This window comes from Pituophis catenifer, unplaced genomic scaffold (genome assembly GCF_029215685.1).
Source record: "Pituophis catenifer annectens isolate HBS135680 unplaced genomic scaffold, rPitCat1.0.hap2 SCAF_3, whole genome shotgun sequence".
NCBI lineage: Eukaryota > Metazoa > Chordata > Lepidosauria > Squamata > Colubridae > Pituophis > Pituophis catenifer.
This window is the reverse complement of record NW_027256883.1, coordinates 210,594,290-210,611,963: the sequence shown is the minus strand read 5'-3', so window position 1 is coordinate 210,611,963 and position 17,674 is coordinate 210,594,290. Positions and strand designations below refer to the sequence as shown.

The 17,674-nt window shown below is 43.4% G+C and overlaps 1 protein-coding gene across 1 annotated transcript in view; it reads left to right on the top strand.

Annotated features, from left to right (window-relative positions):
• The first annotated feature begins 3,488 nt into the window (after nt 1-3,488).
• Nucleotides 3,489-17,674, top strand: part of TCEA2 (transcription elongation factor A2) — a 37,085-nt gene continuing 22,899 nt past the window's right edge. Inside the window, exons 1-4 of the mRNA XM_070940153.1 lie at nt 3,489-3,662; nt 6,803-6,865; nt 9,540-9,645; nt 12,470-12,557. Of these exons, the coding sequence (XP_070796254.1) occupies nt 3,591-3,662; nt 6,803-6,865; nt 9,540-9,645; nt 12,470-12,557 (329 nt within the window). The 5' untranslated portion in view covers nt 3,489-3,590. The remainder of the gene's footprint in view (nt 3,663-6,802; nt 6,866-9,539; nt 9,646-12,469; nt 12,558-17,674) is intronic.

Sequence of the window (17,674 nt, the reverse complement as noted above, 5' to 3'; positions counted from 1 at the left end):
TTTATTCTACATAACAAAGATCTGCCTCCTTCAGGCAGAGCCATAGTAGGAATTGCCAAAGATCCAGCAAAGATAGGATTAGCTCTCTACACAATATCAGCAGAAACTCACCACATGTGACCTGGGAAGCACATGTGACCATCGGCTAGCTAAGACCCCCACCCCCTGGGAGTCTGACAACCAATCAGAGTACTCTTTCTGGGCCCCAGGAAGTTCAAAGCCAGAGAGAGCATAAAACCTGAAAAACTCGCTGTATCTGCCCCTTTTCTGTTCAGGAACTCAAGCCATGTGATCCTGTCCACCATTAAACCATCTTTCCAAGCAGCCTCCAGTTTCCAGTGTCTGTTTCCCCACTTGGAGCAGAACCTAGAAGAAGATTTCTTCCAACACTATCATGTCATCCCTAATCCTTTTCGTTGGACTAAAATCTGTTCCAAATTTCTAATTTACTGTGATAACATCATGAGTCAACCATCCCAGTCCTTGATAGTCCAAAGTTGTCTTCTTCTCATCCCAAGCTAATGAAAGAGACCAACTGAAGTTTCAAAGTCAAAGGACATGATCAGGCTGTTGTGATGTGATCTGATACCAGAGGATATGCTTGTCAGTCGTCTGTTGTGGGCTGAGTCACAACTTGATGGCTTTTTGGCTTGCCAATGTCCTTCTACCCCAAAGGGACAGACTCGCCCACCCAGATGATTAATGGAAGCTGATGGGTTGCTGAGAAAGGTTGGGTTATTTCCTGAGGATCGGGTGGGGTAGTTTGACTGAGCCTTCGTTGCTGCCTAGCATGAGTTGTAACAAAGGTTTTGGGTCAAATGATTCCATGTGACTTATTGTGTGTCCCTCGTTTGTTGGAAAAAATATCCATCTGGTTCAGTTCCAAGCAGGGAGAAAACACTGGAAACATGGAGGCTGATTGGAAAGATGGTTTATTGATGAAGCAGAACCATATGGGTTTGAGGTCCTGGGCAGCTGACCAAATGGAGTGGAGAATGAGGATTATTTAAAGCCCTCTTTGAGCTTTGATTGAGCTTCCTGTTCCTGTAGCAAGAGCATGTATTCTATTGGTTGCTGTAGGGGTCACAGCTAACTTTGTAGCTGCTGATCCAATGAAGGGGCTTGTTATGGCTGAGGTAGGCTAATCCTACCTTTGTTCAGAATAACCTGTCTTGAATGGATTACCAAAACTGCATTTCTAAAAGTTGGCCCCTTAGTTTTTACTTGGGGCAGAGAGCTGAGGTCTGAGTTTCTGTCTTTAGAAACATGTTTCTCCTTTAGGGAAAATATAATATTCTGCCTTTTTTAAGTATTTCTCAAAATACCTTATTTTTCTAGGAGGGGTGGGTGCTAACTTTGTACACGTTGGTTCTCCAAGCTCTCGAAGATGAAGCATCAGAAGAGACCTTTAATGCCCTGCTAGGAAAATCAAAGAGTAATTCTGACGTGGTGTGAGTAACAGTTCATATTCTGGATTACACTGTGGTATAACAGAGATGAAACAATAGAATATTTACAGCTCAGGATTGGATGGTGCAGTCCAACCAATCCATTACCATGAACATTGGCAGGATCCTGTGGTTACATGACTGCAATTTGTGACATTTTTTGCCGTTTTCTTGGTCTCTGGCATTCTCTCCTTATCCTACTCTGGACACATTTTGTGAAGATCCAGTTCTGGAGAAGTTGCAAGAGAAGAGAAGAGGATGACCAGGTGGATAAACTCAGTTGCCATAGTGACGATGGACCGTTGGAAGATTTGAAGGATACAGGTTAGGGACACATCGTCATAGAGAACATCTGTCTACAGGGAGTCCTCGACTTACAACAGCTCGTTTAGTGGCCATTCGAAGTTACAATGGCACTGAAAAGTGACATAACCATTTTTCACACTTACCTTTGCAGCATCCCTATGGTCACATGATCAAAATTCAGATGCTTGGCAACTGACTCAGATTTATGACAGTCGCAGTGTCCCAAGGTCATGTGATCCCCTTTTGCGACCTTCTAACAAGCAAAGTTCAATGGGGAAGCCAGATTCACTTAAAACTGCAGCAATTCATTTAACAACCGCGACAAGAAAGGTGTGAAAGGATTAGAGCATGCACAGAGCATACCTAACTCAACTTTGGATATTTCTTGCTGCTGAGAGAAGCTCCATTGTGACCTAATGCATAGATATCTGCATAGATAAAGCCTCCAGGCTGCCAAGCAGCCTAGCTAAGTAACTTGTCGTGAAATGCAAAATGTGAATTCTGCCTGTTGTAACTCATGTGAGATAGCACCCCCTAAACAAAGCTCTGCGCTATATACCAGAAAATGTATTATTTTCTCCTTCCGAGGTCCTTTTGTTTTCAGAGCGCTGAGAAAATGATGAGGCTTGCAGGAACTAATGGATATGAAGTTACGTTTCTAACTCTATGACGATCTGTGCAAGCTGTGCAAACTATAAAAAGTTCGTGAAAAAGCGTCTTCGGCTTTTGCTCTCTCTCTGCCTGCTCTGTTTAAGGTGGGAGATAAAAGGTCGCCCAGTTTTGCTTTCCGATCAGAAATAAAACGGATTATCAGTTGCCTCGTGTTCAGAGTTTTGTTGGACTGATCAGATTCTGAGCTGCACTCGAAAACAAGTGGTAAAATGTCTCATTTGGCAACACAGATATGTTGGGATCAGTTGGGTTGTAAATTGAGGACTAGCTGTAGTCAGTAGTAGGCAATGCTGACTTAACAGAATGGTCCCCCAACTGGCAGAATTAGAACTCATGCCTAGCTTGGCATCTTTCATTTATTTCATTTATTGGATTTATATACCACCCTACTCCCGAAGGACTCAGGGTGGTGAACAGAAACACATAAATACAAAATTTAAAAACAGAATAAAACCTAATTAAACAATTTGGCAGAGACAAATTTAAAACACCCAATAATTTTAAAAACAAATTAAAATTTACATTTTAAAGAGGAAAGAGGCCCTTTAAAAGGCCAGTGTTTCTCAACCTTGGCAACTTGAAGATGGACTTCAACTCCCAGAATTCAAATCCCAACTATGCTGGCTGGGGAATTCTGGGAGTTGAAGTCCACTCATCTTCAAGTTGTCAAGGTTGAGAAACACTGCCATAGGCGGAATTAAAAGGCCCACAGATTCTTTTGCAGGCCAAGCTAACGGCTCTAACGGTCCGTTCTGCAAAAAAAAAAAAAAAAGAGGGTGGGGTCGCAAAGGAAAAACCTGGAGAACGCCAGCCCCGCCCCCGCAGAATCCGCCGAGCATGCTGGGATTCGGAGTCCGTTCCTCAATATCTAAGCCTAAACTGCCTCATGCGGGACTGCAGTTCCCGAAAGGCTTTGCGAAGCGAACGCACAGGTGCAGCGCCGCACGGCCCTCTGGGAGAGGCGGGCGCCTCGCAGGGAAGAGCGAACTTCGTTTCCCAGCATGCCTTTGGGCGAGCGGCCAAAAACCGGAAGAGGCGTTGCCGTGGTCACCGAAAGGCAGCTCGCCCGCTCTTCGCCGCGGCTCAGCCGGCAGCGTCCCGGGGACGGAGCTACCTCGCCTCCCTCCTCCCCGGGGCCAAAGCGCGGAGCGGAGAGCCGGCGCCATGGGCGGGGAGGAGGAGGAGGTCCTGCGCATCGCCAAGCGGCTCGACAAGATGGTCGCCAAGAAGAGCGTGGTGAGTGGGGGGCGCCGGCGCAGCCCGCCGCCTTCCCGGCCCGCGGAGGAGCCCGTCCGGAGGCCCGCCCTGCACCACCGCCGCCTCCTCCTCCTCCACCTCCGACAAACTCCCGTTGCTTGGCCGTCTCCAGTTTCTCAGAGAAACCCCCCCCCCTCCAAGTCCGTCCTCGCCGCTGCCATGGCAACGCCCGCGCCGCATCGCCTGGAGAACGGGCCCCGCCCAGGACAGCCCCTTGGCCCCGCCTCCTCGCCGCTATTTAAATACTTTAGCCGTTGGCCACGCCCTCGCTCTTGCCGTGAAGCGCTGGTGGCCCCGCCCACTGCTCTAGCGCTTCGTCCGCCCCTTTGAAACCACGCCCCCCTCCCTGGCCGCCGCAGCTTTGGCTGCCCGCCTTCGCCGTCCTTGTTCCATCGAGCGTAGCTTCTCGCGCCCGCCCGCGTTCTTTTTTTTTTTGGTGTGTGTGTGTGTGTGTGTATGTGAATCCGTGGGACGCTTTAAGGGAAAAGATACCCCCCCCATTGGCCCGTGTTGGGATCCTCACTTCTTTGCAAGATTCCTTTGAGTTGATCTCGATTCCGGGGGATGATGCTTTGTCCTTAAAAAATTCCTTTTTCCCCCTTGGAAGTTTTTGACATTTGGGCTGAGATTTCCTGGTGGTCTCCCATCCAGGGAACAACCTGTCTGATCCGGCTTCATTGTTTTGAGCCAATCGGAACTTAACATGGGGTGGCCACCTGCTGAAAGCAGAGAGAAAGACTTCCACAAGCTGCTGAAGACATCCATGTAGAGGCAGTCCTCGACTTACGGCCACAATTGAGCCCAACATTTATGTTGCTAAGTGAGAAATTGGTTAGCAATAGCAATGGTATTTAGACTTGTATACCGCTTCACAGTGCTTTATTTTTTTTATTTTTTTATTTAATTTGATTTATATGCCGCCCTTCTCCGGAGACTCAGGGCAGCTTACAATGCGTTAAGCAATAGCCTTCATCCTTTTGTATATTTATACAAAGTCAGCTTATTGCCCCCACAACTGAGTCCTCATTTCACCTACCTTAGAAAGGATGGAAGGCTGAGTCAACCTTGAGCCTTGGCGAGATTCGAACCCTGCAGTAATTGCAGGCAGCTGGTTTTAATAACCAGCTTAATAACAGGGTGCCTTAAACCCCTGTACTACCAAGGTTCTTTACAGCCCTCTCTAAGCGGTTTACGGAGTCGGCATATTGCCCCCAACAATTTGGGTCCTTAAGGGAGTTTTGCCCCATTTTACAACATTTTCCTGCCATAGGCTGAGCGTGGATAGCTCAGCAGACTAATGCATTATAATTAACATCCAACTGTCTGCAGTTACTGTAAATTCGAATCTCCCCAGGCTCAAGGTTGACTCAGCCTTCCATCCTTTCTAAGGTAGGTGAAATGAGGACCCAGTTTGTGGGGGCAATAAGCTGACTTTGTATAAATATACAAAAGGATGAAGGCTATTGCTTAGCGCATTGTAAACCGCCCTGAGTCTCTGGAGAAGGGCGGCATATAAATCAATTTTTTTTTAAAAAAAATAGTTGTTAAGTAAATCACTGTAGTCGTTAGATTAGTAACATGGTTAAGTGAATCAGGCTTCCCCATTGATTTTGCTTGTCAGAAGGTCACAAAGGGGGGGATGACATGATCCCCGCACACTGCAACTGTCATAAATGTGAGTCAGTTGTCAAGCATCCGAATTGTAAATCTTGCGATCATGGTGATGCTACAGTGGTCATAAGTGTGAAAAATGGTCACAAGTCACTTTTTTCAGAGCTGTTGTAACTTCAAACGGTCACCGAATGAGCTGTTGTAAGTTGAGGACTATCTCTATTTTATTTCTTGGGGAAAAAAAAACCCCTAACTTTCTGAGAAATCTACAATAGGTCGCAATGCCTAGCCAACTTTTGACTGGTCTCAGAAGAGAAATAGGACTGGATCTGGCTAATATTTGCGTGGGAGACTGCCAGAAAAAACAACGGCTGTAAGATTCATGGGGGGGGGGGGGGGGGATGGTCACAAAAAAATATAGGTAGTCCTTGATTTATAATCATATTTGAGACTAGAATTGTGAAACGAGGAGGTTGTTAAATAATTGCACCTGATTTTGTGGCCTTTTTTTTGCCACCGTTGGTAAACGAATCACTGCAGTTGCAAAGTGAATCAAGGCTGGGTCCCTTCCCCCACTTGATTTTGCTTGCCGAAAGCCAACTGGGGAGGTCGCAAACGCCGACTATATGACCAAGCGCCCGAGTTTTGATCACATGACTTTGGGGATGCTGTGATGGTCGCAAGTGTGAGGACAGGTCATAAGTCACTTTTTTTAGTGCTGTTGAAACCGCTGCGAAACAAATGGTTGTAAATCAAGGACCATTTTTGTTTGTTTTTAAGGAACCACCAGGAGCACTTCCACTACTACAGACAGGGCAATCCACTAGTATATAAAAAGAGAGGAAATGCCGCTCTTTTGTAGCACTGATAATGTTACCTAGTTGGGTAATGAAACGTCTGCAAGAAAACCACTAAGCTCAAGAGATCACCAAGGACTCCATAATCCTTTTTCTCCTCCACTTTCGCCACTCCGTAAATCCCACTTCCTTCTAGCACTGATGATGTTATCTAGTTGGGTAATGAAACGCCTGCATGCAAATAACCAAGCTCAGAGAGCACAAATGACCACACTGATTAAAAGTCTTTGGAAACCTACAATCTCATCTAATTTGAAAGGTTAAGTTAGGCAACCACAGTTTCATTTTTCTTTTGTTTCATATAATATTATTTCAATTGATAGACCGTATATTTTGACCGAACTAGCTTTTTCCATTCCTATACTGTATCCCCCTCTCTGATTGGTAACGGCCCTCTATTTCTGCTTAGACTTGTGAATTTGAGCCCCTTTTCTATACCATGTTTTCCCGAAAATAAGACCCTGTCTTATATTTTTTTGAACCCTGAAATAAGCGCTTGGCCTTATTGCCATGTGCTCAAAAGCCCGATTGGGCTTATTATCAGGGAATGTCTTATTTTGGGGGAAACGGTATTGATGTCACCTCATCAAAACGATTTAACAATTTGATATTGGATGTCTCTTAACTTGTGGAATTTCTTTTATTTTTGAGGAAGGGGCAATGGACTTGCTGAAGGAACTAAAAAGTATGCCGATAACCCTGCATTTACTACAGGTAAACCATGATATTGACTATCTCTTTCCCTCCTAATGTATTCTCAATTTCTCTAGACATTTTTAGGTGTTATACTTTGAAAAAGATTAATACTTGATCATGAATGAAGATCTATACAGATAGTCCTCGAGTTATGACCCCAATTGAGCCCAAAATGTATGTTGCAAAGTGTGAAATTTGTTAAGTGAGCTTGGCCCCATTTTACGACTTTTCTCGCCACGTTTGTTCAGGGAATCACTGCCATCGTTAAATTAGCAACACGATTGTTAAGTGAATCTGGTTTCTCCAGCTTGTCAGAAGGTCGCAAAACATGACACTGGGACACTGCAAATGTCGTAAATGTGAGTTAGTGGTCCAGCATCCGAATGTAAATCACGTGAGCGTGGGGATGCTGCAATGGTCATAAGTCTGAAAAATGGTCCTAAGTCACTTTTTTCAGTCCCGTTGTAACTTTCAGTGGTCACTTAGTGAACTATTGTAAGTTGAGGACTATCTGTACTGTCTGTCCATTTTTTGTGCTTTACGTAAATACCTCACTGCACTATATAATATCAATATAATACAGTAGTGAAATCTAAAATTTGTTACTACCGGTTCTGTGGGCGTGGCTTGGTGAGGGCAGGTAATGTGACTGGGTGAGCGTGGCCATTTTTTTTTTCTTTTAAAATCATTTTTTCTACAACCTCTTCAGCGAAGAGGTTGTAAAAAAATGCTTTCAAAAGGCTCTGACGATCCCAGCTGAGTTGCCTGATCAGCAGAGGCTTTTTTTCTTTTAAAAGTCTCTGACGATCAGGCAACTCAGCTTGGATCGTCAGAGGCTTTTAAAAGAAAAAAAAGCCTCTGCCGATCAAGCAACTCAACTGGGATCATCAGAGGCTTTTAAAACCATTTTTTCTACAACCTCTGAAGAAGTTGTAGAAAAAATGCTTTTAAAAGCCTTTGATGATCCCAGCTGAGCCGCATGATCATCAGAGGCTTTTTTTTTTTTTTTACTTTTAAAAGCATTTTTTCGGATGAAGAGGTTGTAGAAAAAATGCTTTTAAATTTTTTTTTAAAAAAAGCCTCTTGATTGCGCGGCTCAGCTGGGCATGGGAGGGGGTGGGTGGGCAGGGATTTTTGCTACCGGTTCTCCGAACTACCCGCCTCCATCGCTACCGGATAGGGCGATCCGGTCCAAACCAGGAGCATTTCACCCCTGATATAATATGTTCAAAACCCATTTCGGATTGTGGTTTGATGTCCCATGGCATGAAAATGAAAGCCAAGATTCTGTACACAGTAAGAAAAAAAAATAGGACAGAGGTAAGATTTCTAAAGTAAACAGTTGTAAAGTTGTTGCTTTGTGAAATTTAGTGCAAATTGCCAAACAGAAACACGGGAAAAAAGAAAAATGATAGCAGAAGGCGGCCTAATCCTCCACTCCGTTTGAGGTTTTTTAAAATTGTATTTTGTTTTTCGTTGGATGACGGACATGTGTTTATCCCAAGATATTTAAACTCAGTTAATTATGTTTGACTCACTACCTCCACTGGAAGTTGGTTTCAAGCTTCCTCTACTCTTTCTGTGTCCTCGACTTACGACCACAATTGAGCCCAAAATTTAGGTGGCTAAGGTGAGAGTTGGTTAAGTGAATTTTGCCCCATTTTATGACCTTTCTTGCCACAGTCGTTAAGTGAACCACTGCCATTGATAAATTAGTAATCTGGTTGTTAAGTGAATCTGGCTTCCCCATGGACTTTGCTAGTCAGAGTTGCAAAAAGTGATCGCATGACTCTGGGATGCTGCAACGGTCATAAGTATGAACCAGTTGCCAAGCATCCAAATTTTGATTATGTGACCATGCAATGGTCGTAAGTATGAACAAAAGTCGTAAGTCACTTTTTTTCAGTGCTGTTGCAACTTTGAACGGTCATTAAATGAACTGTTGTAAGTCAAGGACTACCTGTACAGTAGTGGCCAAAATTGTGGAAACCTTTTGGGAAAAGTGTATTTTTGAGGTTTGATGGTTAATAACATCACTTCTTTTTTTGGAGTTTCAAGATAATCCTATTCCACTGCTGAAATGGCCTGGGAATAGCCCAGACCTTCACCCAATTGAAAATCTATGGAACCAACTAAAGAAACTTCTTAGTCAGAAGCGACCGAGCAATAAAACCCAGTTAATAGAAGCCATCATTCAATCTTGGTTTCACATTATAACAGCTGCAGAACTCAAAGACTTGGTTTTTTCTTTATACTGTAACTACTATTATAATAGCAAATCCTTCATAAAAGTTATTGCTTTACATTCTTGATTAAATTATCTTTCCATTGATATATAATTTTATGCTACTCCTCCCCCCCCCCCAAAAAAAGTGGTGTTATTAGCTAGTTTTAGAAAATGCACTTTTCCCAAAAGGTTTCCACAATTTTGGCCACTACTGTAGTTAAAAATGTCACATGAAAAGGCCTTTCTAACATTACTTTTGAACTTCTCTCCTGTCACTTTGAGGGTGATGCTCCCGAGTTCTTGATTTTTGCCTAATATTGAGAATACCGCCATGTAGAAAAATAGCCTGCGGCTAAATCTTAACTTAAGAGTTTTGGCAGTCTTCCCTTGTCTTGAAGAATTTAATCTTCATTGAAACATTGCTAGTTTTGGGGCCAAATCACTTCTTCGTTTAATATTTTGCAGTCTACCCGAATCGGGATGTCTGTGAACGCCCTTCGGAAGCAAAGCACAGATGAAGATGTAATTGCACTCTCCAAGTCGCTTATCAAGGCTTGGAAGAAACTGCTAGGTAAGAAATAGGTGTAGGTGAGTCAAATAATAAAAAAAAATGTTATGGAATAAATCAAGATACACCTACTTTTGGTTTTGAGCCATGTCATGTTCGTGCAGAATATGAAGGCTGGAATTGCATTCTCTTTTCCCTGTACAGGTAGTTCATTTAGTGACCATTCAAAGTTACAACGGCATTGAAACGTGTGACTTATGACCGTTTTTCAGAGTTATGACCGGTTGCAGCCTCCCCATGGTCACACGATCAAAACTCAGAGGCTTGGCAAATGGTTCATATTTATGACGGTTGCAGTGTCACGAGATCCGCTTTTGTGACCTCCTGGCAAGCAAAGTCCGTGGGGAAGCCAGATTCGCTTAACGTCCGTGTTACTCACTTAACAAATGCAACAGCGGGCTTAACAACTGTGGCAAGAAAAGCCGCGAAATGGGGCAAACTCACTTCCCAAATGTTTCACTTAGCAACGTAAATTTTGGGCTCAATTGTGGTCATAACTCGAGGACTGTCTGTAGAGGTTTTATCATACCATGATTTCTAGGTAATGGTTTTTTTGTCAAACTTTGTCAGCCTTCCTGCTTAAACTAAGATAAAAAAACTTGACCAGGTGAACTAAACCTGCTTAATTGGAAGGCTACCTTAACAGAATCTTGCAAGTCTGAAGGTACAGACTTCCTGCCTGCCCACTTTTAACTGCTAGAGTCATTAGTGCAGGTCCCTCTTAACCATTAAACCAATTTTTCTCAGCCTTGGCAACTTTCAGATGTGTGGCACTTCAACTCCCAGAATTCCCCCACCATCAACGATTAATGCGAGACTGGCTGGGGAATTCTGGGGAATGAAGTCCCATAATCCGAAAGTTGCCAAGATTGAGAAACAGAATTCCCCAATCCTAACGAACCTTGATGAATTCCTAATTCTACTACTTCCTTCTTGCTAAGTCCATGAATACAGGTAGTCCTAGAGTTACGACCACAGTGGAGCCCAAAGTTTATCGTGTGTCGGTGGGTGTCACACATTGATGGTTGTGACGCATATTTTGAGTGACAGGGAGCCGCAGCAGAGGGGTGAAAGAGCCACATGCGGCTCCAGAATCGCAGGTTGCTGACCCCTGCCCTAACTCATTGACTTTGCTTGTCAGGAGGTCACAAAAGTGGATCATATGACCCGGGGGCACCACAACCGTCATAAACATGAACCATTTGCCAAGCCTCTGATTTTTGATCATGTGACCATGGAGTGCTGCAACTGTCGAAACTTAGGAAAAACGGTTCACAAGTCACCTTTTTTCAATGCTGTTGTAACTTTGACTGGTCACTAAATGAACTGTTGTAAGTCGAGGATCAGCTGTACTGAGATTCATGGCTGCTATCTTGAGAATCGATCCTCAAATGCTTATTATTACGATTTTGCTTCTAAATTAGATTGAGTTCAATTTTCGTTGAACGCTGCGGGTCATAAAAAACAAACCAATGACAATTACGCACTTTCCAAAAGTCGAAGCAATCAAACATGAACAGGCTTCAAAGTCCAAAGAGAGGACAAGATAGTGTTGTGGCCTGCCAGCGGCCAGCAGAGCTGGCAGCAGATTTGGACAGTGAGGAGGTTGGGGAGGAAGATGGGCCAGTCCTGGAGTCTGGGGAAGGCTCGGACGAGGGCTCTACGTCAGAGGCAGAGAGGGGGCCAAGGCCATCTGGTAGTTCTTTGCTGCCTCCAGAGTCTGACATCAGCAAGGCAGAAGAACAGCAGAGCCTGTTCCCAGTGTGCACATCCGCAGAGCTGCCAGGAGACAGGAACAATTAAGAAACAGGGTTGACTTGGGAGTAAGGCTTGGAGATGATTGGCCCCTCCCATAAGACATAAAAGAGGACCGAATGGGACGTGAGCTTTTGCAGGAAGCAATTAGTTCATCTGATCGGTTAAAGCTTTGGAAAGTTCTGTTTGACTCTGTGCTAAGTTTGGCCTTGCCTTGCATGTGGCAATTAGTTCTCTGGCAGCATTCCAAGGGAGATAAGGTTTATAAACAGTCCCCTGAAAGATTGTTTGAGAAGCCTTTTGGACTGGGAATGACAATAATACACAGCCATATGAATTAGAGAGGCTTGTTGGGACTAAGATTGTGTTTTATGTTTTTTTGTTTGTTTGTTTTTTAATTTGATTTATATGCCGCCCTTCTCCGGAGAGTCAGGGCGGCTTACAATGCGTTAAGCAATAGCCTTCATTCTTTTGTATATTTTATACAAAGTCAGCTTATTGCCCCCACAAACTGGGTCCTCATTTCACCTACCTTAGAAAGGATGGAAGGCTGAGTCAACCTTGAGCCTTGGAGAGATTCGAACCAGCAGAAATTGCAGGCAGCTGTGTTAATAACAGGGTGCACTAAACCACTGTACTATCAAGGCTCTTTTCTAAGGAAGCCTAGGTCAGAACAGATAGATATGTAGGAACACAGCCTTAACCCTGAATGTTCCCCTTCTCTTTTGAGAAGTAACAAAAATTTCCAGGAAAAAGATGTAGCTAGAACTGGATTCATTTCCTGGCAAAAGCTGGTATGTTGCACGGTCTTTTAATTGCCAGGAAAATCACATCCTCTCTCCATCATTGTCCATGTCATGACAGATGTTCTTCCAAGCCTCCTCAGGTGTTAACATAGAAACCTGGACCATGCTGTTATCTACTGCTTTGGAGGCTAACTGGCTCAGAAGACGATCTTATGACCAAAGAATGAGCCGTCCTAGAACCTCACTAGTGGCACAAGACCCATGGGCTTCCTTATGGCGACTTCATTCTTTACTGCTTGTCCTTCTTCCTCCTTAACTCTGTTCAGATGCTTCCGAAGATAAGAGAGATGAGAAGAAGAAGAGTTCTCTGCCAGCCTCTTCTTCAAAAGAGATGGGTGATTCAAGAGACCAAAGGTAATCCTTAGCCAGAGATAGTGGTATTGTACCAGTTGCCCCCTTAACCCACCCAGGTTTTGTTTCAAATGTTTATTTAATTCATATCCCACCTTTATTATTTGTTTTATAAACAACTCAAAGCAGTGAACTTAGCCAATACTCCTCCTTCCTCCTATTTTCCCAATAACAACAATCCTATGAGGTGGGCTGGGGTGAAAGAGAGAGAGAGAGAGAGACTGGCCCAAGGTCACCCAGCTGGCTTTCATGCCTAAGGCAGGACTACAACTCCCAACCTCCTGGTGATTGGCCCAAAGTCACCCAGCAGCTTTCATGCCTAACATGGGACTATTGTGGTCCGCCAGCAGCCTGCGGAGCTGGCAGCAGAGTCGGACAGTGAGGAGGCTGGGGAGGACCATGGGCCAATCCTGGAGTCTGGGGAAGGCTCGGACGAGGGCTCTGCGTCAGAGGCAGAGAAAGGGCCATCTGGGAGGTACGTTCTGCCTCCGGAGTCTCCTGAGTCGGACCTCAGCGAGGCAGAGGAACAGGGGGAGCCTGTTACCAGTGTGCACATGCGCAGAGCTACCAGAAGGCAAGAACAGTTAAAAGAAAAGGGACGACTCAGGAGTAAGGCCTGGAGATGATTGGCCCCTCCCATAAGACTTAAAATTGGACCAAAGGCACGTGGGCCTTTGCAGGAAGCAACGTTGTTAATTCTGTGCAGTTTAAAGTATGAAGCTCTGTTTGATTCTGGACTCTGTGTGGCTTTGCCAATTAGGTCTTTGGCAGCGTGTCAGGGGAGATAAAGGTGCCTTATCCCGGAGGACTCTTTACAACTATAATAAAGAGTTCACAGATGAACTATTCTGTTCATCTGTGAATGAACAGAATTCACAGCTGTTAAAATAAAACAGGTTTTTGGGACTATTCGTGTGTTTTACTGACTCAGGAAGACTAGGTCAGAACAGGGACTAGAACTCCCAATCTCCTGGTGATTGGTCCAGAGTCACACAGCAGCTTTCATGTCTAACATGGGACTAGAACTTCCAATCTCCTGGTGTTTGGCCCAAAGTCACCCTGTAGTTTTCACGTCTACGGCGGGACTAGAACTCCCAATCTCCTGGAGTTTGGCCCCAAGTCACCCAGCAGCTTTCATGTCTAAGGCAGGACTAGAATTCAGTTTTCCTATGATTGGCCAAAAGTCACCCAGTTGACTTTCATGCCAGGGCAGGACTAGAACTCACTGTCAACTTGCCAAGTTTTCAAGTCGGAAACTTCACACTCACAGCTTCCCAGTTTTCTAGCCAGATGCCTGTTATTATTAATATCAGTGTGGCTTCCCTACTTAGCTCAATTCAAATGGCGAAATGTTGCTTTTCTTCTGACAAAGATTCCCAAGAAGCGATGGTGGCTCCACCTTGACAAACAGGTTATAATGTCCTTTTTCTGAACCTTACAGTTACAAATGGAAAAAAATAATAATAATAAACACCTGCAAAACTCAGTGGACTTCGTGCATTTCTTTTTATCCTTGTTTATTATTTGATTCACTTTCATTTCTCCCGTCTTTCTCACGCTCCTCCTTTTATTAATAAAGGCCATTTCTCATTTTGTTGCTTTTATTTCATTTGTAGTTTTCTTTCTTCCTTTATTAACCCACCCTTCTGTTTATGCACATACATTTCTTTTGACTTAAGTAGTATCACCCTGCCACAAAGGATCCTTTTATCCTTTGGCCAGCGATAAAAAACAACAACAACTGGCCATGCCACCTGTCCTAAATCTTACAATTTCTCCGCTCCAACTGCACCAATGTAGCCTTATTCCAAATTCCTTCGTAGGATTCTTCGTAGGATTTTTTAAGGGTTTTAAGGGATTTAATGGGTTCATTTTAAAATTTTTAGATTTTAGTCTTTATTTTTATTGTGGCTTGTGTTTTATTGTTGTGAGCCGCCCTGAGTCCATTGTGAGATAGGGTGGCATATAAGCCGAATAAAATAAAATAAATAAATAAATAAATAAATAAATAAATAAATAAATAAATAAATAAATAAATAAATTCTTACACAATTCTGCATGTGAATCAACCACTCAAATTGGGGGGGGGGGAGTTTGGGATTCCCATTCAGAGGAATAATCCTAGTCATTTCCCCTAGAACATGATGTTGATTTAAGCTTTTTCTGGTTAGAAACACACAGAGACTTGATGTTAAAAAGATTCTACACCTAATAAGTAATTGAGTTTAGACAGTTGGTTGGGCCATTACTCTGCTGAACACTTAATTTTCACAGTGCTGTCTAATGTCCATTTATATTTGCCATGGAGTATGGCTATATTATTACGATTATTTATGCTTATTATTATCTTTCTTACTCTCCCCTCTTATTGGTATGATTATAATGATGATTGTCATTATTCTGTTGCTTTGCATGTACACTAAGAGCTGCATTGGAGACGAATTCCTTGTGTGCATGATCACCAAATAAAGTATTCAATTCAATTCAATTCCCCATTGAACCATATCTTGCTATACCAAATATTCAATAATACAGAGAAGCATGACCCATTGTACTGTTTGGGTGTTAGGAATGATTTTTATTGATCCAATGGTGCTTTTTCAAGAGGCAACTTTGTTCTTCCTTGAAGGCGTTTCATTTCTCATCCAAGAAGCTTCTTCAGTTCTGACTGAATAGTGGGGAATGGAAGGATTTATATTCTTTGCAGTCATCTGGTTGTTAGCACTCTCTCTCAGAGTCATTGAGGCCACTTGGAGATTTATCTATATCCTCAGGATCCCCTGAATCAGAGTACAAATGAAAGAGATGGAAGGGACCTCGGAGGTCTTCTAGTCCATCCCCCAGTGAGTTTTGCCCCATTTTACGACCTTTCTTGCCACCGTTGTTAAGTGAATCATTGCAGTTGTTGAGTTAGTCGCACAGTTGTTCAGTGAATCTGGCTTCCCCATTGACTTTGCTCGTCAGAAGGTCGCAAAAGTTGATCAACATGGTAACCGTGATAAATATGAGTCAGTGGCCCAGCGTCTGAATTTTGACCATGTAACATGGGGGTGCTGCAGAGGTCATAAGTGTGAAAAGTCATAAGTCCCTCTGTGACCTGTTCCTTATCAGCCCAACCCATGTAAGCATTTGCAGCGCTAAAGATTCAGAAGATTCTTTGCGCAGCGGGTGTTGAAGCTACTCAGAGCTCTTACTTAATGGTTACGGTTGTTGTGTAGAAGGCAATTCAATGAATCAATCAAAATAGACCTGGAAGGGATCCCCTGCTCAAGCAGAAGATCCTATATCATTCCAGACAAGTGGCTGTCCAGTCTCCTTTTAAAAACCTCCAGTGATGAAGCACCCACAACTTCTGGTGGCAAGCAGTTCCACTGGTTAATTGTTCTCACCGTTAAGAAGTTTCTCCTTAATTCCAGGTTGCTTCTCTCCTTGATTAGTTTCCATCCGTTGTTTCTTGCCTTGCCCTCCTGATCCCCTTCCTCTGTGTGGCAACCTCTCTGACTTACAAATATCTTGTGGCGCAGTGGTGAGAATGCAGTACTGCAGGCTACTTCTGCTAACTGCCGGCTGCCAGCAGTTTGGCAGTTCGATTCTGACCGGCTCAAGGTTGACTCAGCCTTCCGTCCTTCCGAGGTCGGTAAAATGAGGACCCAGATTGTTGGGGGAAAATATGCTGATTCTGTTAAATTGCTTAGAGAGAGCCGTGAAGCACTGTGAAGCGGTATATAAGTCTAAGCGCTAGTGCTATTGAAACATGAAGAAGCTAATACTATCTGGATAAGCCACTTAAATGGAATCTGCTAAGGATTAAATGCTCCCGATGCTCAAATTAATTGGCATTACCGATGGAATTACTCAGATTATTCTGTATTACATTATAGAGATAGCTGTGAATTAAGTTCCACAAGGTTTGTGCTGCACTCTGTTGGTTTGTACTTTTTTTTTTTTATTGAAAATTGAATATTGAAATTCCCACCCCTCCTCCCCCCTCCCAACCCAACCCTCCCCCCCCCCCCCGGACTTCCCAGAGCAAAATACAGGGTAGAGCATTTAACAAACAAGCTAACATATGCAAACTATCTATAGACTCCTATCTCCCTCTTGCACTTTAACTCCCCTTTACTTGACTAAATATAAGAATTCCCTTAAATATCTTTTTTTTTCATTCATAAGCTATTTGAAACTTTTGAGTCCCATATTTATTTTGAATATAGTCAATCCATCTTCTCCATTCCAATATATATCTTTCATTTGAGTGATCCTTCAAATATGCTGAAATTTTAGCCATCTCCTCTAAATTCACTACTTTTAGTGTCCATTCTTCAATAGTAGGTAGATCTTCCTTCTTCCAGTACTGTGCCACCAAAAGTCTGGCTGCGGTTATTAAATTCAAAATCAAATTAGTCTCTATAACCGTACAATCTGTAATTATACCCAATAAAAACAACTGTGGGGTGAACTTTATCTTCTTTTTAAGAATATTTTGCATAATCCACCATATTTTTATCCAAAATGCCTTGATTTTTTTACATGTCCACCATATATGATGATAGTTGGTTCATACTTTTTATGCACCTTCCTTGCCTTTTGAGGTATCTACTGTCCAGGTTCTGTTTTTTGGGGGGGGCACATTCCTTACTTGTTTTAGGAAAACCAAGAGCCTCTAATCCAGGGGTGAAATGCTCTGACATCCGCTACCGGTTCGCTTCATGCGTGCATGCCCGGTTGCGTGCCAAACATGTGCTTCGCGCACATGCGCTACTGTGCAGTTCTGAAAAGGGATTAAGAAGCCTTTTCTGAGCCTGCAAAGGTAAGTAGAACAGCGAGGGGGAGAGAAACAGCTGTGCCACGCGATTTAGATTTGCTAGAAAGCTGGATTTCCTGTTTTCTAGCGAATATAAATTGTGTGGCACAGCTGATCGTTGGAAATACCGGTTCGCTTCAACCGGTAGCATTTTTTTTCCTACCGGTTCAGCAGAATCGGTAGCATTTCACCCCTGCTTGAATCATAAGATAAATAGCTTGTCCGTCACAGCATATGGAACCCATATAATTGACGACAGAGTAGTTGGAAAGACCACTTTCAACATAACAAAAGATAGATCAGGGCTCTTCAAACT